Source organism: Gymnoscopelus braueri (genome assembly GCF_963280865.1).
Source record: "Gymnoscopelus braueri genome assembly, chromosome: 4".
NCBI classification, from domain to species: domain Eukaryota; kingdom Metazoa; phylum Chordata; class Actinopteri; order Myctophiformes; family Myctophidae; genus Gymnoscopelus; species Gymnoscopelus braueri.
This window is the reverse complement of record NC_137605.1, coordinates 19,921,107-19,948,272: the sequence shown is the minus strand read 5'-3', so window position 1 is coordinate 19,948,272 and position 27,166 is coordinate 19,921,107. Positions and strand designations below refer to the sequence as shown.

The window sequence follows — 27,166 nt, the reverse complement described above, 5'->3', positions numbered from 1 at the left end:
CTGAGGGTCAAATACTCCTTCAATACTACACCTCGTAGGATTGTCTTCAACTCGGGAATACCAGACCCTGAGACAGACACATGGAGAGATAGAGAGAGAGAGAGAGAGAGAGAGAGAGAGAGAGAGAGAGAGAGAGAGAGAGAGAGAGAGAGAGAGAGAGAGAGAGAGAGAAAGAGAGAGAGAGAGAGAGAGAGAGGGGTGGGGGTGGGGGGGGTGGAGGAAGAGTACAGGGTCAAACAGAGGAACAAGGGTGAGAGGATGGTGAGTCATGAATAATGGAGGACTTCCAGAGAGTAAAATAAGGAGACAGTGACATGTTACTATCCAGCCATGAGGCATTATATGAGAGAAAGACATCTGCTCTACAATGGCGAATAGCAATAACCCAATTTGTTCTGGTCCCTGTCATGACTATAGGGGGTTAGACTTCCACTCGACCCAAAATACACTCATGTACTGACATGAGAGTCTTTTGTGTTCAGAGGAGATAATCTGACAGAAGCCATTTTTCCCCCCCGGTTTTGCGTCCACGTCACTGCTGCTTGGCAGGGACCCCAGAGTACTTACCGATGGCCTGCGGTGCGACCACATGGCAGAAGAGTGAGGCGAACATGACGAGGATCATGGGATAGGTGACCCAGGCTAGGTATTGGAGAGGAATATTTCCCTTCAACTCTCCATGCATCCACTTATAGGCTAGAGAGAGAGAGAAGAAATGGAATTACTTCAAACAGAATTGAACAGTACAGTAGAGTACACTGCACACCAAGGCCTTGTGTTTTCACACTGCAAATGAAAATAGGCTGGGAGTGCAACAAGCGACTATATCAACAGTATTTTGGAAAGAGCAAATCAGACCTGTGGCATTCAGCAAACCCTCCTCGCTGATGTCTGTGTTTGATAAGTCTCACACAAATCCCAGAACATCAGAGACTGTCCTCGTCCCCCAAAATAATGTAAGACCTTGACATGAAGCAAACCAAGTGTCCCACTACTGACAAACAGTCTTGAAGTTGAACTTGAAAACCAGAGTCTCATATTATCAGACTAACTGCTCAACCAACAATAATCTCCCTTTGCCCTCCAGTGGGTCGGGACCCAAAATGGGGTCACAGCATGCTCTAGCAGGGTCACGGACAAAGAAAGAAATTAAGATATACTGGGAGCTGATTTCATAGTCAAGGCACAATTCAAGCTTCAGTGTATAACCAGACATTTATACTTAATCCTTGTTCACGTGACACAAATTACAACTGAAAGATGGTAATGCGCTGAAATAGATCTCTTTCCTTCAGTAGGTGTGATGTGTGGTACCTTGCAAGCTCTTGGCACTGGCATAGTCCATACTCCAGCTGACCAGCGCCATGGTAAGGCCTAGTAGAACCAGGAAGATCCAGTCGTCTCCCATCTTGGTCACGATGTACCGCCGCATACGGGTCAAACAGTCTGGGGTAGACCCACAGAAAAGACTCTACAGTATACGTTCCATATTTATATATTCGTAAGTGTATAAACAATGTACTACGATGTATCATTATCTATAGGAGTGGTTCTCAAACATTTTCATGTCAAGGACCCCCAAGTTAATTTGTATTTGGACACGGACCACCATGTTAAAGAAAGTTTGTGCCAGAGACCATCAAATAGAAGATTTGTGTTATTAAACATGTTCAAAAATGTTCACAATTGTTCACAATGTCTCAAAATCTTTCAAAAATAGCAGATCTACAGCTTGTAGATTGGCTATTTTAAAAATTGCTGAATTATAAAAATAGGTTTAAAGTGGTTAAGCTGTTGTTAACTCATTTAGTTGGGGACCTCCTGGAACCCCCTCAATGTCCACTTTGAGAACCACTGATCTATTAGTGGCTTATCGGTTAATCGGTAGGCCGATATCTGCCATTTTCAAAGAATGTTCTTCTGCAGGTCGCCTTGTGGAACGCTGTGTACTACGCTTTTAACAATGAACATTCTCTCACAGACACAAGGAGATGCTGTTATATGCTGATAAATGCTGTGCACTAAAACACTCTACAAAACAATGCACATTTTCTATTTTCAAATATTGTTCAATGTGTTCAAGTGAATAATACATCAGTGTTAATTAGTGTATAAATGTTAATTGGGACTAAAAACAAAGACATGCTGCTGGGTGCTACTGTGTGCAACATTGTTTATTTAATTATGTAAGCTAAGCTTACACATATTTTTTCTCTACCAGGAACAAAGGGTTGCTGCTATCCGCTGATAAATGTGCACACAAACTCTATTATTTTATGTATGTATTTCTTTACGTTTTTTAATTTATTGTGGTTGATACATTATTTAAATTAGGTGCACTGCAGACGATAACATTAGTGTTAAATGTTAAAAGTTCAGCAATGTTGTGTCTCATTTCTTATTATTATTAAATTGTTTTGTTTGTATTATTAAAGTTCATCATACAAAAGTGTCGCGCAAAAGAAGTGCAAATAGCAGATCTACAAGCTCACAACGTGGGGGGGAGGGGGACAATTGGAAAGGAGAGGGAAATGAAAAGAAGAGAAAGTTAGAAGGTTATTGTCGAAATGTTTCATAATAAAAAAGGGGGGGGGAAATAAAACTCGAAAAATCTGAAAATAGCACAAATAGCAGATCTACAAGTTGGCTGTTTCGGGGTGCTTGGCATGGAACGGTTTGGGAACCCCTGATCTAATGGACAGATATTATTTGGGGTAAAAGTATTGTGCTCTTTTGATGCTCTTTATAACTTGACAAAATCTTTAAGTGTTGAGAATATACAGTCACTGAAAATGTACTGTCAGATGTTTTTTTCTGCCCATTGGTTATGGCTTTGATTACTGACAAGGGCTGGACGATACGACTTCAAATGAATATTACGATAATATTTAATTAGGTTAATACAAATCCATTAGAAGTTTTTGTGTCGATTTGTTGATATATGGGAAATAATATTGATTATTCGATTAACCTACATAAGTAAGATTAAGTCGGTCATTAGTTCAAAATGTTGGTTTCAATATATTTCCGGTTAATTACCCATCCCTACTACTGACTCACCGAGTTCAGATATATCCCAATGTTTACTGTTAGTATGTCGCCATGGCAACTTCCTGTCCTCTGTGGGTCTCACCTTGGCATTTGGAGTAGGGGCGTGGCGTCTTGGTGGAAGATGACTGGCTGAGATGTGACTCCAAGGTGACGGCATGGCGGTGGTGGTCGTGGTGGGGATGATGCCGCCGGCCGTGGCCCTTGCGGCCGGCCCTTGTGTTCTCTTCTGCCTGTCTCTTGCATTGTCTCTCTGTCAGTAAGCGAGCCGCTTCCCGCCTGGCGTAACTACCGAGCTGTTCTCTGTACTCACCGTACAGCTGTAAGACAGGCAGTAGAAAAAAACCACATTACCCACAATCCTAGGGAAAAGGATGTCACAACTAACAGCTATAGCAAAAGTAACAACCTTAAGGGGCTGTGTCCTGTCTGCCATGCATTTGTAAAGACGCGCTTGAGCGCTCCTGGACATTATATAATATCCAAAGCACTCCTCTGCCCCTAAACCTAACATGTTGTAACATTATTCTGCTGTTCCCAGTACTCTTTGGGAAAGGCAGACTACATTACCCACAACCATGTGTTTATTGACAGAAGCTACCATACCATCAGATACAGTAGGCTCTATATGCACAGCATATATTGGAAAGAAATTGGCAAGTAATTACTTCCTTCACAGGTCTTACCAATTATACTAATTGACACTTTGTTCCATTCCGTTCAAACAGAGTCAGGATGCTCATATTGTGCATGTTGGCTCACTGGAAACATTCTGCTACACCTGGGTCTCAAAGTGTATCTGTGTAGGCTATCTTGAAAACCAGGCCCATTGCAAGTTGCTGTACTCTGTCCTCTACCCTGAGCCGTCCCACCCTAGCATAATGAACAGGGGTTAGTTAGGTGAGTCCTATAGGTGTGAGGTCTGATTAGTTTGTTTTAGTGCCTTTGAGGTGCTAGAGTATCATGAGGTGCATCCATAGTCAAAATGACATTGGGTGAGTGATCCAGGATGTGTGATCCTGTGTCCTCAGTGCATTAATTCCTACCGACCAACCAGGAGATCCTGCCCAAAAATCGTATTCTTTGGTTGACTTTCTTACTTTTCTTGCCATTTTAAAAGGAAACCGGAAAGATTATTATCTAAAATACAACCCAGATTTGTAATCTCTTCTTTCCTTGTGATAACACTCTGATCGTAAAGTCTGTGGCCTTGCTGAGGTTAATGTTGGACCCAAAAAGAATGGATTCAGTTTGACCTACTGTAAGTGTAATGACAGTTTGTTATCAGTGAGCCATGTGCAGATTTTGTAGTGTGTAATTTACGGGTGTGTAACTCTGAGAGTGGACAAATGGATCCAAACAAAAGTTTGAGAACCACTGTGCTACACTAAATGGAACAGAGCTTTATATTAATTCGTATAATTGGTAAGACCCGTGAAGGAAGTAAGGAACAGATTTTTCTACAATATGGCTGCTGTGCATAGAGCCCATTGATGGTAGATAGGAAAGAGAATGGAGGGAGGGAAAAATAACAGTGAAAACTGAAAACAAGGGCAGCAACCAATTACACCATATATCAGATATTAGATATTGAGTAAGAGAAAAGGTTAAAGCTCTAAATTATTAATCACTGCTAGAGTGTTTGTTCAATAACAGGGATCTCCCCACCTCTCTGGCTCTTTAATAAACAGAAAATACATTTTCAGGTGGATGAAATTGGCAATTTCATCCAATCAGGAGTACCACCATATCATTTTCAATGTTATAGTGTACCAGTTGCCTACTCATTACTTTTTCCTCGCTTATGATTTCACTTGTTTAACCTGTATCCTGTACAGTATGAGTTTTCCCTCATGACTGGATAAAAGTGGTATCCCGACCTGAACATTTATTTTCTGTTTACTAAAGAGCTGCACAAACACTCTCTAGCAAATATTACTATCAGAAAATAGAGCTATTTAACACTCATTTAATCAAAACAAAAACCAAATCACTTACACCACCTTTAAGCTTCGTGGCCTTAAGTTATGATTTGTCCATAGTTCAGAGCATCGTCATACAGTCATTGTGGACAGAGTGACAAACATAATGCTGTATACAGTACTGTACATGTAAAGTATTATATAATCGTTGCAAGTGCTTCGTGACTCAACTACTGGAGCCCTGTGCAGCTGTAGGCCAAACAGAGAAGACTATAATATCCATAAGCCCTCGTCTCAAAGGAGCCAACCTTGAACAAAGGAGTCTCCCGCTTGCTGTGCCCAATGTCTCCTCCTAGGCAACCATGCAGGATGAAAACACTCACTTAAGGAATCGTATGCTCAGAGGCAGAGGTGAAAACAGGCAAGTTTACTGGACAGGAAAGGACAAATAAATTAGCGAGGGAGAAAGGAGAGAGGGTGAAAGGGTGAGAAAACTGTGAAAACTGACACTGATGAGCGGGAGAGAACTGGATCTGTTGTAAAAGCGTCTGGAGATAACGAGGAAGAGGAGAGGGGGGAATGTGCGGCGTGAGTGTAAGGGATACACACCATGCCGAATGCCCCTGCTGGACAGAAATAGACAAAACGGACATGGAGAACGGAAAAACCCCTCCCTGAGAGGGTGAGTGGGTGGGGGGGGGGGTGGATGGGGGGTCCTGGACACGAGCCAAGTATCCAGAGGAAGAGATCCTGGAAGAGGGAACATTCCACACCTTCCCAAATACACACACGCGCATGTGCATACACACACGCACGCACACACACACACACACACACCCCCACACACACACACACACACACACACACACACACACACACACACACGCACACGCACACGCAAACGCACACGCACACGCACACGCACACACACACACACACACACGCATCTGCGTATGCATGTACACACACATTGCATACCTGCATACAGTATGTACACATACAGTAACGCACATGCTTCAACACACACAATTTATCACCCTATGCTCTTGGTCTGGGATCAGTTTTCACCACACTAACGCTTAATTATAATCCCCCGCAGCCATTAACCGCGGCTGATCCGAGCACAGCCACGGAACGGCCTGTAACGTCCAACGACGCGGCAGAGCAGCGGTTCCCATAAGGAGACAAGACATTTCTAGCTCAGGTTCTCATGGGGGAAAGAGATCTGCTGGATCCAAGCAGCAGGATCAGGAGACCTCACACAAGGGCCGAAGCCCACCCAGCCGTCTGGAACGGCCCTAGAATATAAAAAAGCACATCTGATAGTGGGACCTGTTAATTTATTGGTGCCGCGCTAGGCTCAGTTTCAATCTCCGGTGCAGCCATGTGACCATGTCGAAGAAGTGTCCTTGAGGAAGATGTTCAACAACCCCAACATACCTCCTAACTCAGTGGTTTGCAAAGTGGGGGGTTTCAAAGAAATTATCATAAAATTATTTTATATAAACATTTTAATTTCTATTAAAATTAAATTCATAAAATTGTTCGCATCCCTATTTTGGGCGTTCAAAATGTTTCAAACATTTTCAAACATATTTTTTAATAGCTCACAACGTGTCACGGCGGGACGTGTTTTGATCATGTAGATCTGCTATTTTCGCTATGTTCTGTTTTAGTTTTTTTTAAAGCCATTTTGCAATAGGGAGGCCGCAGTCAGAGACTGTGGCTATTTGGGGGTCGTTGGCGTGGAAAGGTTTGGTAACTGCTGTCCTAACTCATCATAACCTGCTCTACGTTATATAATGTAAAGATATTCTCTGCATGGCGTGAATGACAACAACATTTGAGCCTAGTCAAATTTAAAGGCACAGTATATGTACTGATTACATTTACAGGGCAGGTCAGTGAGTAATCGGACCTGAACGTTTACCGGTGAGACTTTCTTTCAGTGGACGTTTACCAGGAATTCTCCATGCGACCAGTGTAAACAGTGCTGCTCCAGGCCACATGACAGCGTTCACTGATATAGACATGTATAATTAATACACAAATACTCCACATAGCAGGGGGCTAGAGTTAATGCCGTAAAGGGGCTCTGCAAAACTTTGGTATGCTTCTAAAATGCACTTGGATAATATTTTCAGCCTGGTTAAACATTATAAACCGCTAACTGTTTTGGGGAACAAAATTGCTACATATCTGAAGGCTTACGCTGTGTCATGCAGAGAGTCTTTAGGCCTACTCAATAGCTGCATGCATACTGTATTATATATACTGTATTAACTGAGCTAACAGTGGAGCTATAATTAGGTGCACTGAGGCATGAGAACCACTGTTGTCTTTTGTAGCTATCGTGCATTATGCAAACTGGACCTGAGTCGAACAGCAGTCCAGTCATAAAGGAGGCCAAACCGCAAAAGAATACCTGCTGAAGTGTCTTTGAGCAAGGCACTGAGCCCAGTGCAGAACCCTGGACTACCTGTTCACTCACTGGACAAGAGCATCAGCAAAACAAAAAAAAAATGTAAACCATGCCAGGTGGGTGGGATTTGATACAGCAGGGTAATGCAAGCAGAGTTAAAATCCTCAGTGTTAATTTAACTAGTTAAAAGCTGTTAACCAGGTCCAAACAACAATAGAGATACAGCAGGGTTAGCCTACACTACACTATAGCACACCTAGCTGGCTCTGTGTTAAGAGAATGAATAAAAGCTGTCATGTGAAGACAAGGAACTTTATTAATAAGCGCCTTTTGCTTCAGTGCCACAATGATTAGCCTAAAGGAATCTATGCATTTAAATAGGTATTTAAAAGCAGTCATATGGCATTCGCAAGAGAGAGATTTGCCCAGAATATAAATCACAGATAAAGATAGCTTGCCTACACCAAATTTCAGTTTTTATCCACAGATTCTAAATATAAGTTAGATATCTAATCCTGCAGCAGCAGGATTTCTAATGAATGTATCTGAAGTGTCACAAGTTTGATTCCTACAGCAAAAAATCTCTTCATCCTGTCCCATGCTTCTAACACGTTGGCTTGATCGCAGGGAAACTGTGCACACACACTCCCTGGATGCCAGAGCAGAACCTCTGCCCCAAATTTCTCACAGTACTCTTACAGATTTTGTCCAATCATCACGCAAATCGGTACACAGTATCTCTATAGTCATTAAACCAAACAGTTATTCAGATTTTTCATATTCCATCCTGATTGGCTAAGATTGGCTTCCAAAGTTTGCAGGAGTGCTCCGTATTGAATAAAATTCCTCAAATCATGAACACAGTGTGCGATTTCCGTGAAATTTTGCATGCACATTCCCACTAGGCCGAAAAAGAAATGCCACTTGTTTTTTTTCTCAAATCAGCTTCATGGTGGCGCTATAACAGGCCGGTTTGTGTTTTTTCCTATAACTGCACCGATCTGTGTAAAACTTTGTATGCGCACTCCCTAGATGCCAAGGAAAAAGCTGCCTTTTATAGCGCCACCAGGAGGCCAACTTATGAAAACACATTGTTTTATATTACTCCTTCAGATTTTATCCAAATTTCACACAAATCGCTAACACAAATTCCTAATGTTCGAATTCCGAACATTGCTGGCCCACAATAACCTACCTGACCTGGCGGAGACCTGTGTTCCAAGGAGCACTTTTTCTAGTTTTACAATCACCATGGTCTAACTGCATAGATGAATGGAATAAATCGCCAGTTGCAGACCTACTGGATAAGTGTCTCTAACTTAACCCCTTTCAATCTGGTGTCCCTATTTTGAGCATCATCCAAAAAGTTTCAAACAAATTTGAAACATTTCAAAATGTACATTTTCAAAAATAGTGAAACAATGTGTGAATATATTATTTAGACAATATTCACTATGCATCGTACGACGAAGTACAGTATAGGGCTTAAGTGGTAAAAATCCTACAATATAAATGATTAGGTTATTACCTGTTCCCGGTCTGTTTCTTTGAGCATGCTGTGAGAACACCTCTGTCCCTGTTCTGACTCCACTGTCCAGGTCTACAGGTGACCTCACACACACACCGTTAACCACTAGTACACTACTCATTAACAACATAGAACAATCCATCACAGGACCAAACGAGCACAAACTAACAAACAATCAATCAATCCACAGAGAGAGTGAGAAGAAGCGATTGCCTTCCACTCTAGGCCGTGGCTGTGTCCTCGGCTGATCTGTATCTGACATCACCATATCTTACAGCAAATACCCTGTGGACTTTACTGACCCACTGACAGCTATGTAGTTCACTGCCGCTCTGGGCCGTGGATTCTGTGTGTCCTCAGCTGATCTGCGTCAGGCAGATACCACTCATTGTGTTTTGTTTGATCAATCAATCAATCAATCAATCAATCAATAAATCAATCAATCAATCAATCAATCAATTTAACAACTATACATGAACCCTAGCATCCCTATTCTGGGGGAAACTAGTACTCCCCTGGATTCCCTCTTGAATGAGGAATGAGTGGCTCTTGAATTTGGTCTCCCACATGGGAGACCCGGGATAGAATGGTGGTTGGTTGATACAATCGCAATAATTACCTCTCTGGGTGTGGAGAGGTTACGGATTGCAGCTTTAAGGCCTTTACAAATAAAGATGAGTTGAGTTCGGTGGAATGGTGAACAAAGAAAGACAGCGTGGGAGAGACGTTGAAAGCTGTGATACATCTGTTCCTGATAGCTTTACCCTGTCTCCATCTTTCAGCCCCTGTGTTTGTCTTGTGTCATGGTTTGACCCTGGGTTTCTGTTCCGTACAGTCAGACCAAGATGACATCAACAACAAAACCATTCCACACATTTGTGCATGCAATACTGTCAAATCTTGAACAAAACAAAACAAGAAAATAATGAAAATAACAGATTGTAGATCAGCTATTTTCTCTATTGGTCATACAGTGAAATATATAGGGCTTAACTGGTTCATGTTAATCCTCTGGCATTTTGTTTCATAACGCAATTTTGGGTCATGGGTGGGATGGTCAACTTAAAGTAACACTCAGCTTGTACTGTTGGCCACTGGTCACCTCCTTTGACACAATTTGGATTTAAACCCTATATACTGTTAACCGGAGTCCCTCAGGGGTCTATACCATGCCCCATCCTATTTTCCCTCTTCAGTGAACAGAGCCAATGTACAAGCTCACAACATGTCGTTGTGAGCTTGTAGATTTGCTATTTTTGTTGAATGTTTGCCCCAGAATAGACACTATAGGGCTCAATGGCCTTGCTCAAAGGCACCTTTTCAGCAGGAGCACAAAGATAGTTGTTTCTCACTCACTTTCTAAACTCAGATTGCCCCCAACTAGTTTGAGAATTGAACCGGCAAACATAAGCATAAGCTTCTCTAAACCCTCATTTATTTAAGCATATATTTGTCTCTTGCCTAGGTACTCTTGGGTGGTTTATAAGGATATAGGGTATGATCTAGCTTAAATCATGGTAATGAGATGTCAAACGCTGTGAATTAATGCATGAGCCTATGCGTTATGAGTCAGCCTCCGGTGGGTAATGGTACATAGCCTACGACACAGGAATGTTAAAGCCTGATTCATATTTTGTCGCACGACGTGGAAAATAGCAGAGCTGCAAGCTCACAACGCATCACATCCATGACGCGTAGTGAGCTTGTAGGTCTGCTCTTTTTGGCGTGCAACACCGTTGTGCGACGGAGCATAAATAAGGTTAAACAGATTTTTTTTTAAATCTTCAGAAGACACAGGGAGCAATAAGAGGATGAGAGAGGGAGAGATAGGGGGTAGAAGAAAGGCAAGAGAGAGAGAGAGAGAGAGAGAGAGAGAGAGAGAGAGAGAGAGAGAGAGAGAGAGAGAGAGAGAAGAGAGAGACAGGAGAGGGGAGGCTAGAGTTGAGAAAAACAAAGAGGGGGAGAGGAGCAGTGTTGCCATGTCCGTTTATTATAATCAACTTTGGGATTGTTTTTCTGTAAAGTCGGGCTTGTTTCTCTGTAAAGTCGGGCTTGTTTCTAAAGTGTAGTTGCTTATTTGGGCTTGTTTCCTAATGTTGTTTAAAGCAGTGGTTGTCAAACATTTTCATGTCAAGGACCACCACATTAATATGTATTTGTCCACCAACCCCCCCTCATATAAAAATATTTTGTGACAGGGACCCTGTACAAGATTTGTGTTGTTAAAATGTTTCCAAAGATATTCAAAATGTTGCACCTTTTTTCAAGATTTTCTTTTGAAAATAGCAGATCTACAAGCTCTCAACGCGTTGTGTAAATAGGCTTTATTTTCATATAGCCAATGTATACAGTATGTTTAAATTGCTCATGTGGCCTATAGTTGCTTCTTTTGGGCTTGTTTTCATAGACCTGGTGGCTTATTTCTCTCGCAAAATCTGGCAACAGTGGAGAGAGGGAGCGAGAAGAATAAAAGAGGGGAGGTGCAGAATGAGAGAGGTAGAGAAAGACAAAGAGAGGGAGAGAGAGAGAGTGAGAGAGATTTAGACAGTGAGTGCTGCTAATAGTCACTGAGAGGGTGAAGGGCAGTGTGACTTTGAGACTTAATTAAAAAAGCATAAGAAATTCCTGTCTCCCTTATGAGAGACAGTGAACGTGGCATATTCATAAATATCCATGTGAGTGTATGTTCACAAGCATGTGTGTCTGTGTGTGCTAATGAATATTTGAAAGTAAAAGCAAGCAAGCACGTGTGTGCGTGTGTGTGTGTGTGTGTGTGTGTGTGTGTGTGTGTGTGCGTGCGTGCGTACGTGCGTGCGTGCGTGTGTGTGTGCGTGCGTGTATGTGTGTGTGCGAGTATGCATGCGCGTGCGCGTAAATAAGTCAAAGTTAACTTGTGTGTGTGATCAGCCTTACAACAATATAGCCTTGTCCTGTCTTGTCCTCTAGCACAAGGTTAATGATAAAATCTGACCCATTCACTGACGGACATATAGGGAGATTAGGAACGAAAACACACACACACACACACACACACACACACACACACAACGTGCTGATGTATTTCAAATACAGTCTGCTCCCTTATGCGTAGAGTTTTACATAATACGCTAATTAACCAGTGCAACAATAACACCATAACAATTTCACTGGGAAAACGTGTACCTGTTCCAAATGCTATTCCAGCTGTCATGTTCTAATTAAGGCATGTGGACACAACTACAAGTATGACAACAAATGTAATTAGTCCATTAAACATCCAAAGTTACTGTGTACAAAGTCACATTATTAACAAATACTCCAACAAGTTACTTACTGTATGTACAGTATGTAGGCTATTTGAGCCACTCTTATCAAAGGCTGACTGAATGATTACTTGATAGATACTATAGGATGGATGGATAGATGGATAGATGGATAGATGGATAGATGGATAGATGGATAGATGGATAGATGGATAGATGGATAGATGGATAGATAGATAGATAGATAGATGGATGGATGGATATCAGACACAAATGTCCTCGGTAGATGTCTATCTGATAGTGCTGTTCGATCAAACAGGAAGAATACTGGGTTGAGCCCAATTTACGGTATCAGTATTATATTGTATAGCCTGGCAAAACAGCCTTAAAATACATAGGACGGTCCTCTGCAATGCCAGAGCCACCTATTATTCATTCTTAATAGAGGAAAATAAAAACCAGCCAAGGTGGACAAAAAGTCATGACTCTACTGATCCGTGTATTTCTATAACTCTCAGTGGCAACGATTTCATGAGCTTTTTTCATGATAAAATTCAAACTATTGAGACAAAATCAATGACCTACTGCTCTCAACTCGTACCGGTCTGTCCTCAGAGATAGCTGCACTGCTGCAGGGCCTGATGTACCGTATATTTGGACTGGTTTTCTCCAATCGATCTCTCTGAATTTACTTGGATGATTTTGCCTTAAATAAACCAACAACCTGTCTCTTAGTTCCCAACTATTTAAAACAGGTCCCGACCAAAAGTCCTAAAGTCTCAGCCCAAGCTGTCATAAGTCAATCTTTAGCCCTTTTTAATTACAGAGTTTTTAGTACCGTCCCACTGGAAAGCTTTGAGCGAAAACTAATATAACCTAATACCTCACCATCTTCAAATCAGACATGTTGAGTTGCCGAATGAGCACGCTGGATTTGAAAACAAACTATTTTAGATTATTTTATTGGGACATCCCTCCTGAATTTAAAATGAAATGTAACGTGTGTGCTGTGTGTACTGTATGTGTTGAGAGACCAATCTCTCTCTCTCTCTCCATCTGATGCTTTTTTGTTGCACACGCACACACAGGTCTGAGGTCTCTTTCCTCATGCTGCTGGCATAGCTGCACGGTTTTCCACTTTTCAGATACTGTTATATACATCTCATCCTATATGCCATTACTGTTCGGTTTTATGTACATCTGACTGTCAACTTGTGTAGCCATAATGTCACTGACATTACAGATATTACTTCTTCTCCTGAAGGACTCACAAAGCAACTGTGGGACATCAAAAACCATTCCAGAAACATTTAAAATCGCAATCTTTCTTTTCTTTTTTATCAACTCTTCAATCTTGAATTTAAACGACAGGAATCTGAGAGCTAGATGTACAGAGGTAGAGTATGTGTGAGAGAAGAGTGAGGAAGACGGAGGAAGATAATAGAGACTCGAGAGGATGTACAATCACATGCCGCTCTACTCTTTCATGGCTGTTGGTGTATAGAAATGTAACTGTATACATCGTTATTAATATTAGGGCATGCCTCATGCCTTGCACTATACTAAACACACCTTTCTATTTGGACTTCTATCATATCCAGGCAGCTATACAACCCACGGCTCTACCGAAGTGCAACCTTGTTTTAACTACATTAACCCTAGCATCACTATTCTGGGCATGTCATAATAATAAATAAAATAAAACTCACAATGTGCCGCATTGCAATGAGTTGCGGGTTTGTAGACCGGCTATTGTCGGCGAAGAGATTTTGTGTATGGGAAAAGGAGAGGGGACCAAATATAGAGCCCTGATGGACTCAACAAAGCACAATTGTAGGGTTTAATTGGTTAAATATCAAACAAATAAAGTTTAACCCTGGCTTTACAGATACATAACTTGCACAAACTTTATGCACATTTACTGTTTATCAATTGTATAACAATTGATCTAAAGTATCTGGTAAATCGGTACTTCACCCACAGAGAAAAAAGTGAGTCCTTGACCAAAGTTGACCTCTAAAAACGTTTGCACATCAATCCCTGCAACAAATTACCTCAAAAATATTAAACTATTAAATATTTTATATTCAATGAATAATCAAGACCTTACCAGAATTTGGTCTATATTCAGAACGGTCTCAAAAGTGTTGATGCGCTCTCTCATCTTCTGTCTGTTGTTGGGTCACTCTATCTGTTCCTGTCTTGGTTCTTATGTGATGTGCAGTAATTTCCTCCTCTCTATATAGAGTACTGTATCTGAGTGTTACATCTGTCCTTTGCTGTCTTCCACTGCCTTCCAGTGTGAGAGACAGACAGGCTGTACCTGCTACCTGTTCCACTAAGGGAGGGTGATACAGTATAGAGCTCAATGACTGACAGGTATGACCACTACAGTACCTACCACATGCACCCTCTCACACACACACACACACACACACGCACGCACGCACGCACACAGACACACAGACAGTGTACATTACATACATAAATGCATATACTGTCCACGCACACAGTGTACATACATATATATATATATATATATATATACACAGTATACATCGCGCGCACACACGCACACACACACACACACACACACACACACACACACACACACACACACACACACACACACACACACACACACACACACACACACACACACACACACACACACACACACACACACACACACACACACACACACACACACACACACACACACAGGATAGAGGACCAGAGGTTAATGCAGACACTTGAAGCTTGACAATAAGTTGTCAGCAGCTCTTAATTCTGTTGGGCTGACTTCCCTCAGTCTGCCAGCCAGTCCAGCAGATTCCTACATGCCAGTCCAGAGTCATAAACGCTACTGGTAGCAAGCCATCTAGCATGCACACAAACACTGCAGCATATGGTATGATTTGGAAATAGTTTTTTAGGCTGGACATTGCACTCAGGACAGTCAGCATGTGATTCTTAAACAGATTGTCTATTCATAAAACATTGGAATTGCAATCACGGACATTTACAATGTTTGCCTCAATTTCCGGACAAAATGTCTTCGGCATTCGGCAAGGCGCCCTGGTAGGTAGCTCACCTGGTAGAGTACATTATGAAGGCTGAATCCTTCCGGCAGCTGAGCCGTGTTCGAATCTGCCCCAAGGCCCTTTGCTGCATGTCATTTCCTCTCTCTCGCCTGTCTCTCTAGTGACTGTCACTATCAAAATAACAGCCAAAAAATAATTGCAAAAAGAAAATGTCTTTGGCCGTTGGACTTTCATCAGTATTACACATTAACATTAACTGAAAGTCTATAAGTGAAATCACATACAGACACATCCAAAATGTATAGATAGATGGTAGGTATAAACATAAGTATCATGTACAGTCCATCACCAGTGGTATGGGCATATAAAATAGACTGGCACAAAATAAGTGTAGCAGTACACAGTCTTACAAGTCTTAAAAGTCTTGTATGCCAGGGTAGAACTGACTATTGTGGATATTGATTGAAAAAGTGGTAGAAACAATGGATTTAGCTCTGTAATTAGCATTTAGCCATCAACGTTAGAGAGAGACCTGTCCTCCAACTGAAAGATTTCAGTTCAATCGCCATCCCACTATGGATGAAATGTAGGCCAGACTTTAAGTATATTTTAGTCATCGTTACCTTTATTCTGTTATTGTTAACACTTAGCTGTATCTGTGTTTCATGCCTATACTGCGGTGCTGCTATGACACCTGAAGTTCCCCTTGGGAACAATTATAAATGTCTCTTTGAATTAGATGTTTGCCACGGGGAGCTCTTTTTAACTTCTACCCCTTTTCTTCTACATCCTGTCTCACCTCTGACCACGGGCCCTGTGTCTCACCCTTTCACCTGTACCCGCCTTCTGCTCTCTCACCTCAAAACATACCCCCTTTCCTCTCTCCAACACCCCCCCCCCTGCCCCACCAGCCCCTGAGGTGAAACCCTACTCGAGGATAAATTTAGCAGCCAGTGTGACCCAGTGTTCACTGACACACTTCTCCGCAACGCTCTCTCTCTCTCTCTCTCTCTCTCGCTCTCACGTCTGTTTGTCTCTCTGTGATTCCGCCTCTCCCGGGAGGCCTGTTTGTACAGACAGATGGACGAGTTTAACCTTTACACATCACAACAACAATAACGGCAAGCTCTTGATTTTATGCTCAGGCTGAGGCATTAACCCATTAAAACGGGGAAAGCATTTGTGTCTATTAGATTTTACCAATATATACACGTATACATTGGTTCTTAAAGTGGGGTCTGGGGACCTTTGGCTATTCAAAAATAGCAGATATACAAGCTCATAGCACGTCACTTCGGGCCACGCTATGAACTTGAAGATCTGCTATTTTTTAATAATCGTGAAACATTTTGTTTATCTTTGAATATATACATTTTTAACTCAAATCTTTGCTTCTGGGGGTCCCTGGAACAAAATATTTTGAGATGGGGGGGTCCGGTGCCAAATACATATACATTTGGGGGTCCTTGACATGAAAACGTTTTGAGCATACCACTGGATTTAGAAGACATTTTTAGAATCGGCCTCAGGTCTTAAAAAGACCCAGGATTTCTCCCGGAACAACTGCTAATCCGGTAGCTAAGAGTCGCGTCCCGCTCGATTCTGCCAAAACGAGACGATAAACAGTGTGACTGATATCCTACGAAATGGATTAATTGCACTACATCGCAGTCATTCCTGTGTGAGAGAGAGTTCTGGCATACAGGGGTTGTAAAACCTTTTAGTAGACCACAACATTTGAGACTTGTGAGATCTGTTTCATTGCTGTTGACATACATACTGTACATACACACACACACACTTTTTTTTTTTAAACTTACGGTAAGTGATTTCTCACCTGCTCCTGCATTCAACGTACAACCACATTGCATCCCACACACACCCACACACACGCAAAAACAAATGTCCAAAATCCATTATCTTGAGTCGACACAGAAATGTGTTTAAACAATCTCACACACACACACACACACACACACACACACACACACACACACACACACACACACACACACACACACACACACACACACACACACACACACACACACACACACACACACAGTCCTCACCACTCTGTTAGGAGTGTGTCTGTCATGGCCTAAACACGGAGAGGTCATTTCCTCTCCACTGAGGTCAGGGGTCAAGCACAGCTGTGTGACATGGAAGTAATTAACACAGCCTAACGGCACATGACAGCCAGCGGTGTCTGCACTGCCATGCTATATGCCTAAAGGTCCTTGTTGTCTGGGTCATGAGCACACTCATATTACGCGGCAATAAAGAGATGTAATTTTTAATCGGAACAGGGTCGATTTTTCTGAGATTCCACATCACAAATAAAGGCATCAGACTGTGTGAATGAGGCATCAACTATAATAAATACTTTTGATGCGAATTATTCGTGGAGGAGTATTTTGCAATTTTGTATATTTTTGTATGTTACTTCATCATGCCTCCGGTGTGACCTTAAAGACCTTAAGTCTGATAAACAAAATGCATTAGGATCAGGTAGTAGCAGCTTGGTGCAAACTGCAAACACTGCTCACACTCTCCACTGTACTTATTGCTTCCTTGCAACACATAAGCATATACGCGCAGTCGCGCACGCACATGCACTAGGGGTGTGCCGATATATCGTCCCGCGATATATCGCGATACGTTTTCGTGACGATATGTATCGTTTTGAAAGAAAAAAAAAATCGTTTTTTTTTTTTTAACAAAATAATAATCAGGTATGCATTTTGAAAGGTATACCCTTTGAAAAGGGTGACAACATGTTGTTGTTTTTTCGGGTCAGGTGTCACACTATTGCCCTATTTGGATTCAAAACGGCTATTGTAGCTGAAAAGCTACAAGTTCGCATATCTGAATAATGCAAAAACAGAATTATTTGTTTGCATTTGCTTTTTTTCTCCCCCATATATTTTTCATAATAAAAAAAGTGCGTATCGTATCGTATCGAAATCGTATCGAAGTTGTGAGCCAAATATCGTATCGTATCGTTTGGTGAAATTAGTGTATCGGCACACCCCTAACATGCACACAAACACACACTCGCTCGCGCGCATGCTTATCTCTCTAACTCCAGGGACATTCAGCCTGTAAATAGTGTGATGAACTGAGATTTCGTTATTTATATCTGACCCCACTGTAGAAGCTAAGCAAGGACCGGACACCGGGGATTCACCTTGGGCAATCCTCCACCACCACCCAAGAAGCAGGGGAGGAACGGAGGGCACAGAAGAAGGGAACAAGAGAAAGAGAGAGAGAGAAAGTGAGAGAGAAAGAGAGACTAAGAGGAAAGGCATTCACGCTCTGTCGCCTCATCTCCTCAATTTCTTGCTGGTTCACACGCCGATCTGCCCCAGCTTGTGCAAATGCACCCGGCCTCCCCGTGTCCCTCTGTCCACCAATCACGGACAACTATACGACCACATGCATGTAGAAGAATCTGCCACACTATTGGTAGAATTTAAAAACAGACATGATACAACATCACAACACACACAAACACAACACAGTCAAGTCAAATGTATCGTAAACATCCAGAATACTCCCCTGTTGACAGATATGAATATACTGTGTGTGTGTGTGTGTGTGTGTGTGTGTGTGTGTGTGTGTGTGTGTGTGTGTGTGTGTGTGTGTGTGTGTGTGTGTGTGTGTGTGTGTGTGTGTGTGTTGTGTGTGCGCATATGTGATTGTGTGTGTGTGTGTGTGTGTGTGTGTTAGTTAATATATATACAGTATACGTACTATACAGTCTGTGTATGTACACTACAGTATACAGTACATACATTATGTATACATTCTCATATGCACTGTTGATACATACATGACTATATAGTGTTTATTAATATACTAGCAATAGTATCAATGTATATTCATTCATATGTTCACTGTACATTTATATATAATTAAATACTGTTCATATGTTCACTCATTCACTCAGAGATCCAATGCAGATATCTTTATATAAAATAAATATTTTTTTATCAATAAATGTTTATCTCATCTTATATGGTTCATGTTCTCCAAACACTCTCCTCCGTCACTCTACACCACGGGTTCTCAACCTTTTCTTGTCAAGTAACCCAAATTAACATGTATTTGACCACGTATCCCCATCTGAAAATGTTTTGTGCCAGGGACCCCCATACACGATTTGTGTTGTTAAAATGTTTAAAAAATAGTCAACATTTTACAAAGTGGTTAAAGTGACTTTGATGCTATATTAACTAATTTTGCTGGGGACACCCTGGAACCCCCTCAAGGACCCCTGGGGCTGGGGGTCCCCAGACCCCACTTTGAGAACCACTGCTCTACACAGCCAACATTCTCAGTGTCAACTGAACTCTACGTTAAAGTAACACTGTGTTGCTACGCCACAGATACACATGGAGTGTCTATGCGGTTAGGAGCCCTTTCTTTAGTCCCACATGGACCCCGGGTGACCTAGGCTGGATTCCTGCCACCGTCTCCCTTTCTGTGGCTTCCAGTCACTCTCAGCCTCTCGGATTTCTAAACTGTTTATCTGAATAAAGAGGATAAAATACCCTTCTGCTTTTAAAAGACAATGCTTCAGTCAAGCACCTGTCTAACTGTCTACAGCAGATTGACACCTTGTTCCTTGAGATTTTGACTAGTCCTTTGGTGTGTGCCTTGTGCACAAACACGTTGAACACCACGTTCAACGTGTTTGTGCAGAAGGCACACCAAAGGACTAGTCAAAATCTCAAGGTACACCTGTATTCATATCTGTGCAAAATAGCCAAAAAATAAACACTTAACACGAAACATTTAATTTTACTTATCCATTATTACCCCCAAAAAGGTTTAACCACTGCCCTATTTTGTACTTTCATAAATTCCCAACAAGCTTGTAGATCTGCTATTTTCACAAGTTTTAGAAAATGTGTGTGGAAAGAAATGGAAAAGAAATTGAGATTTTTTTATCATCATAATAAATCATGTATAATGTCAAAAATAGGGAGATCAGGCTGAAAGTGGTTAAATATATAATATTTGTTTATGGTACAGAGGAATTTGCCTTGGGAAGTGAGTTCTGATAGTACTGATATAGTAAAGGAAAGAAAAGGGGGGGGGGGGAAATCATAATATAATATAATTCATAATGTAATGAAATATAATTATTTGTATAGTTGCATACATTTCAATAATAATGTGTGGTTGTCACAAAATCCCAAGGCACACCTGGAAGTGTCTCTCACACACCAGTGTGCTGAAAAGCACAATTCTACTAGTATAGGCAGGCTGACAATTCTCTTGCCTCATTCCAGTATATCAACCTGTGCATGGACCCATGGAAATGTATTGCACATACACACGCACACGCACACGTACACGTACACGTACACGTACATACATACATACATACATACATACATACATACATACATACATACATACATACATACATACATACATACATACATACATACATACATACATGCTACTCGGACATTTGAATGGAACACTGACATTCAAGTACAAACAACTACATTGGCAATTCTATACACACGATGCGTGCATGACGCACACACGTGGGGGAGATTTGCATGCAGTATGTGCAGAATACGTATTGCCTATTCACAACACGTTTCCTTAGAATAGGAGACAGAAACGTGGGTGGAAGCAGCCACTGGTGGTACAGCTTCTAAAAGTCTTTGAAGCCATGTGTTATCCTTCCTGTCCCGGGGCTAGAATGTAAAAAAAACATCGCTGTCAGGGCGGAAACCTTGTATGTCCAAAAGAATAACTTTTCAGGGAATGGAAAAACAAACCTGCGTGCCAATGGATCCAATAGAGTTATTATTTACTACTCACAAGCTCTTGTTAATACTTTTCAATGGTTAACCAACACCAACAGACTTAACCACTTCCAACCTGGCATCCCTATTGTGGGCCCAAAATATCAGATCTACAAGCAATAGTAATCTTCGCCACATCGCGATAAGTAGTGAGCTTCGCTACTTTTGAGCGACAGTCAGAAGACAAAGTATAACATTGAGAACAAATTCATGAAAAAAAACATAAGAAGATGAAATATGGAGATACAAGGTCGACAGTGATGACATCCTCAATGTCAACTCATAAAAATCATTTACACGTTAAGTTAAAATAACACTCAGGACTCCCTACCCTACCCTCCCTACATCTCTTGGTTTCTACCACTAAACAGGCCCGTCACTCAGAGACTTTTACTGTGTACAAAAAAAACAGTAGGGCTGCAACTATTGATTATCTTCTTAGTAATTACTGTATCAATTACTTTTTCCATTAATCGAATAAACGAGGACTGTATGGTCGTTTTGGTATTTGTTTTTACATTTCTTATATATCAACTAATTGACCAAATAATTTGAATAGATTTTTGGATCTATTCACATTATTCACATTGAGAAGCACTGAAGCAGTGATCTACAGGCTGAACATTCGCACAGATGAAGCTGCAGATATAGAGTATCATGACTTCATCTCTCAACACGTACGTACATCTAACCTGTCTCCTCGGGTGTCCCTGTCTGTTAGGTATTTATATCCAGCGACACATGAAAACACGTAATGGTTTTACAAGACTCGCGGCTCAAGGAGGGCTAGGTGCGATGCAAGGACACGCAAATAAATAAGACCCCCCCCCCATGCCTCCACCCACCAATTTATTTATTTTAATATGTTGTTATTTACATAATAATGTATAACGCCTAATTTGGCCTTTTCATAAACAATAAATTTGTTTTATGAATGTTGGAAAATGTTGTTCAAAATCCGCACCACCACTAACATTGAATAACTATACAGTTGAGTTGAGTTTTGTTTTTGATGTCTGGAGTGGAAGAAGTCCACCCTGGTAAACTCACTCAAACTCTGCATAAACAAATAAAAGGATAATTCAATCATCAATATAAATTCAGTTTAAGCTTTTACAGTAGAGAGGCTTCCAAAGCATTGCAAATGAAGCTGGTTTTGAATGCTAGGCATTTACAATGTACATTTATAGGCCAATATTGTAGCAAGTACCGTCAATACGGTATGTACAACTAGCAACATCCTCCACTTGTTATGTCTTTACTCTGCAGTTCCATTCTGCTACCTGTACAGTCACCTTTTCAGAACGTATTTTTTTTAAGTCATTTCCATATAACTGTGTTTTAAAAAAGCAACTGATATTCTTGTCTAGTTATGGACTAGTATGTAAACTTCTGAAGTTGTCCTTTATCTATTTTATCTACCTTTAACAGTTACAGTATGTTACGTAACTACTTTCATTTCTGGTGTGCACAAATATATCAGGTCAATAAGCGAGTGACTTTACATCTCTGATCCTCTGTTAGAATATTGTGTTCGGAGTGCAAACTAATCTAAATTAAAACACAAAAAATATAAAAAAGGCCTGGAAACTTCTTTGAATAATTTCAACCTGAACGCAAAAGAAGGAAAGCACTTCCCTGTCTGCTACTGGGCTCAGGTTTCACAAAAGCTCCAAGATGAGAAGGAGGAGGAGGAGTGAGGAAGGCAAGGCGTCAGATAGTAAGAGGGAATTCAGTACTGGGGGTGTTGGGGCGAGCCGATGCCACCAACTAGAGACAATTCACCTGCTTTCACAGCAACACACACCCAGAGAACCCAGAGGTAGCAGACCAGCAGAAAAGCAGACAAAAAAAAGCTAAGAGAAAATGAGAGAGAAAGAGTGACTGATGGAGCGAGGGATGGAGTAGCAGACAACTGGAAAGGCCAGTAAAGTGACAGGTGGGTAGATGGAAGCACAAAGTGAGCAGCTTCAGAGAGAGAGAGAGAGAGATGGTGGGGCAAGGAAGGGACTGTAGCAGACAGACACACACACACAGTAAAACAGAGAGACAGACACACAGGTGAAGACAAAAAAAGGGAGAAAGGTGGAGAGACCTACCAGCGTCTGTTGGTATCTCAGAGCTTTCCTTTGCGGCGCATCTGCAGCCATTGACGCGCTGTCACTGACCCAAAAATAACCTTGCTGGACACCCCAGCATTTCCAACAGCGTGGGCAACGCTGCTCACACACAGACACACACACACAGACACACGCTCACATACGCTCAGTGTAGTTCAATAAAAAATCAGCATACAGAGCCTGTCACATGCATACACACACTTGCCATGTACTGTACTCGCACCTGCTCTGTGCAGATCAGCATGCACAAAAGTCCTTTCTTAATCGCTCCCTCACTCACACACACACACACACGCTCATACAGACACACACAGACGCTCTGAAGCAGTCATTGCATAACAGCAGTTGAGAAAACACGGGTGTCAAAAGTTTCCTGGACCACTGTCTTCTGCCCCAAATGATCCAGAAGCAGTGAGCCTATCCAGCTCTGCTGCAGGACTGACCGATAAGAGACACCACAGAGACAGTTGGACAGAAAGACGGACGGAGCCCTGCGCCGTGATATGACGAGACAGGAGCGTTCCTTTATTAGAACGGCAGACACCTAATAACACACACACACACACACACACACACACACACACGCACACAACCTAGCGCCCTTAGCAGTGGCAGGAACGCCACGCGCGCCCACACACACAGATGCACGCGCTATTAGGTGTGTGTTTTCAGATGGGGTGTTCTTGTTTGGACAGGGGGTGCAAGGGTGGACAGGGGGGTTAGCAGTTAGGGTGTGCGTGTGCGTGTGTGTGTGTGTGTGTGTGTGTGTGTGTGTGTGTGTGTGTGGGGTGGGGGGGTTAGGCACCCCCCACAGGGCTGCCCCTGCAACGTGAGCACCAAGGTGCACATGACACCCCTCCATGACAGCTCTCACCTCATCAGCCAATGATGCAGCAAGGCAATCCCCAAAAGCGATCACATGTGGCCTCCATTTTCCTGCAAGGAGGGGGCTCCTTGCAGGAAAATACAAATGCCGGAAAATGCAACATGGCAGATGATCTTTCATGGGTTCCCTCACTCTCCCTTACGCATGGGTTTTGACACAAGATGAGACGAGTCAAATTAAAACTGGATTTGATTTAACCACTTAAACCATAAGGACTTAGTTGACTGGGGTTCACCAGGATTCTGCTAGATCCTCATATCCTAGTATTTCCCTCTACACCAAATCTCTTCACCAAAAATTGTGGGCTTGTAGGTCAGCTATTTCCCCAAATGTTCAACCAAGAATAGGGATGCTACTGTAGGGTACATGTGGTTAGAGGAGTCCTTTGTTACACTTTGATAGGTGTTTTTAACCGTTGTTTTTAAATATTGTTTTCTGTTATCGAGATATATCGGCCTGTTCAAGATTGTTATTGAAGTCTTGATGCCTCTCAAAACATAACTTAAACACCTCGAAATCAAATGCAAATGATCACACTTCAAAATGCTGTTCTGATGTTGGTGTTCTCACTTAGATTCTGTATTCTTAGTGAGGGAGATTGCCACAGTGGACCTCCATTGTGGTAATCCACCCAGTCCCATGCATATACTGTACATGCATAATGGGACTTACTCATGGATTATAGCAAAGATATCGAAAAACTTGTTTTGAGGAATTAAATCCTATCAAAGCGAGAGTGACAAGGACCCACCTAGTATGCTCCTTTAATCTGACAGTCAATGATGTAAAACAGATTTAAGTGACATTCCTACTCTGGCAGAGACAGCATTTCATTCGGAAAAGGACATCAAATATATCTCCTAGAAAAGGTGACACATTCTTACAAAAGAAAGAAAAAGCTAAAATGTAAACAATATAGTGTGTTGAAATGGTTAATCACATAGGTAAAAATATAAAATAATCAAATTGTAAGCGTGCAGACGGACTGAAAATCTATGCATGAAAAAAAGAAATCTAAATCTCAGGACCAATGTGGCTCCATTGTGGATCACAGATTTCATGTGGCCAGTCAGAGTTCACACTAGCAGAAACACAGCAACAGGTTACAAGACATTTTCAATAGAAGCCGGTGACATGGATATATAAACTGATATATAAACTGACACTTAAAGGTAGGGTAAGTGATTTGCGTTGGTTAAAATAATTGTTAAATAGCTCTATATTCTGATAGTACTCATTGCTATAGAGTGTTTGTTCAGTATTAGGAGTCTCCTTGTCTCTCCACCTCTTTATTAAACAGAAAATGCATTTTCGTTTCAGTTTCAGTTTCATTTCCAATTTTATCCAACCAGGACAGAGAACTCAATCAGGATACAGATTAAACAAGTGAAATTGGAAGTGATGACACTAAGAAATGAGCAGACAAAATTGGAACTGGAACACTATACAAATTAAGCTTAAAAATTGGTACTTTCTCCTGATTGGCTGAGATTTTGACACCTACCGAAAAATGTATTTTCTGTTTATTAAAGAGCTGGAGACTCAGGGAGACATCTGTTACTGAAAAAACACTCTATAGCAATGATTACTATCAGAATATAGTATTTTAACCTTTTAACAAAATACTTTTTGTTTTAACCAAAAAATATCACTGACCCTACCTTTAAAAGCTTTGGAGGAAAAAAAATGGGGAAAAAAGAAGTTGAGCTGGCTTCCACTTTATTCAGTGCTCCAATGACGCAGTGAAGCGTCAATCGTTCATTCATGTTTCATGTTTTTGTTTCACCATTTCCACTGCTCTTCTCTCTCCATGCAATTGCTTCTCATAATGGAGGAAAAACTCATTTGTGCCGTCAGCCAGTTCCCTGTTCTTTTTAACGCCAGGCTTTAGATTTTCCTTTATATCTTTCTTGCTCGTCACTCCCACACGTGGATGCACGCTTGATGACGTCAACGAGTCTTTGAGCAACACTTCAACAGAAACTCGGTGACAGTGTAGCTGACTGCACACGTTTGTAGCTTGTAGCTTTTGTCACTGCTGGTGTGAACGCAGCATGAGACATGACGTTACTTGTCTCTGACTTATCTACTGTATGAGGTATGACTACACATTTGGCCATGAGCAGAGCCCCATTGACTTCCATTATGAGATTCAATTTAGTTCATTATTTCAAAAAGTATAACATGTTTTTAGTAGAGATACGGTACGTCTTTGGCCTACTGGCAGTGTGCACAAGAAATGTGGCGCTGAGCAGTCCAGCAGTTTGCAAGATTAGCTCTGGATACACACACAGACTGACCCTCTTAGACAGCTAGCCAACTGCAGAGCCACTGAGCCACGCCATAAAAAGCTGCCAAATCTGTGTTACCCACGTTACACATTGTTCTTGAGAAGCGCTTTTGTTGTTATTAGTATGTAAATAATGTCTGTTTAAAGATCACTATTTCCACATGGCCACATTGAAGACCATTGCCACACTAGGACATGCACACAAGCAGCTAGACTGTATAGTGCAGATTCTTCACTAAACACCTACACCACATTGTGAATTTGTGGCTTTGTTCTCAACTGCACACATAGTAGCGTACATTTCTGAATTGTTTCGACGCAGTTTTAGCCCATTAACTGAATTCAATAGCCAATTCGCCAAACCTATCAGTAGGTGGAGATCTCTGATCGGCTGGCTGGCTACGTAAGACTAGTTCCCTGTGTATTGTGGTCCCTGCGTCTACTTCCACTGTTGGCCCAGGGAGGGTGTCTGTAAACAACCACATACGTAAATTCACACACACTCCTCCTCAGTTCCCCTCCCTGATGAACAGACCGACCAGTAGGAGTCACTACCGCAGTGACAAGGACATGAACCCCTGCCAGCTCACATCAATGAGCACTGACTGTACCTTGGAGAACCCGGCCCACTCCGCACAAACACATCTTCAGGCTACGGTGATAAATCTAACGTTTCTGAAACGTTAGCATGCTTGTTGACACGGCCAAATAAATTGGTGCAAGTGAGATGTCTCATCTTCGTCCAGAAGACCTATGTGTGCTACCTTTGACCTTTGTGTAGGGAGCATATCTAGTTTAGTTTTTAGATCAGTTAATTTGTTTTTATTTTAGTA

The 27,166-nt window shown here is 41.6% G+C and overlaps 1 protein-coding gene across 1 annotated transcript in view; it reads right to left on the bottom strand.

Annotated features, from left to right (window-relative positions):
• The window catches only part of clcn1b (chloride channel, voltage-sensitive 1b), a 52,048-nt gene extending 28,766 nt beyond the window's left edge, over nt 1-23,282 (bottom strand). Inside the window, 5 exon segments of the mRNA XM_080427534.1 lie at nt 1-67; nt 568-696; nt 1,315-1,446; nt 3,134-3,368; nt 23,137-23,282. The exon segment at nt 1-67 is cut by the window's left edge and continues 46 nt beyond it. Coding sequence (XP_080283660.1) covers nt 1-67; nt 568-696; nt 1,315-1,446; nt 3,134-3,368; nt 23,137-23,187 — 614 coding nt within the window. The 5' untranslated portion in view covers nt 23,188-23,282.
• Between the last annotated feature and the right edge of the window lie 3,884 nt (nt 23,283-27,166).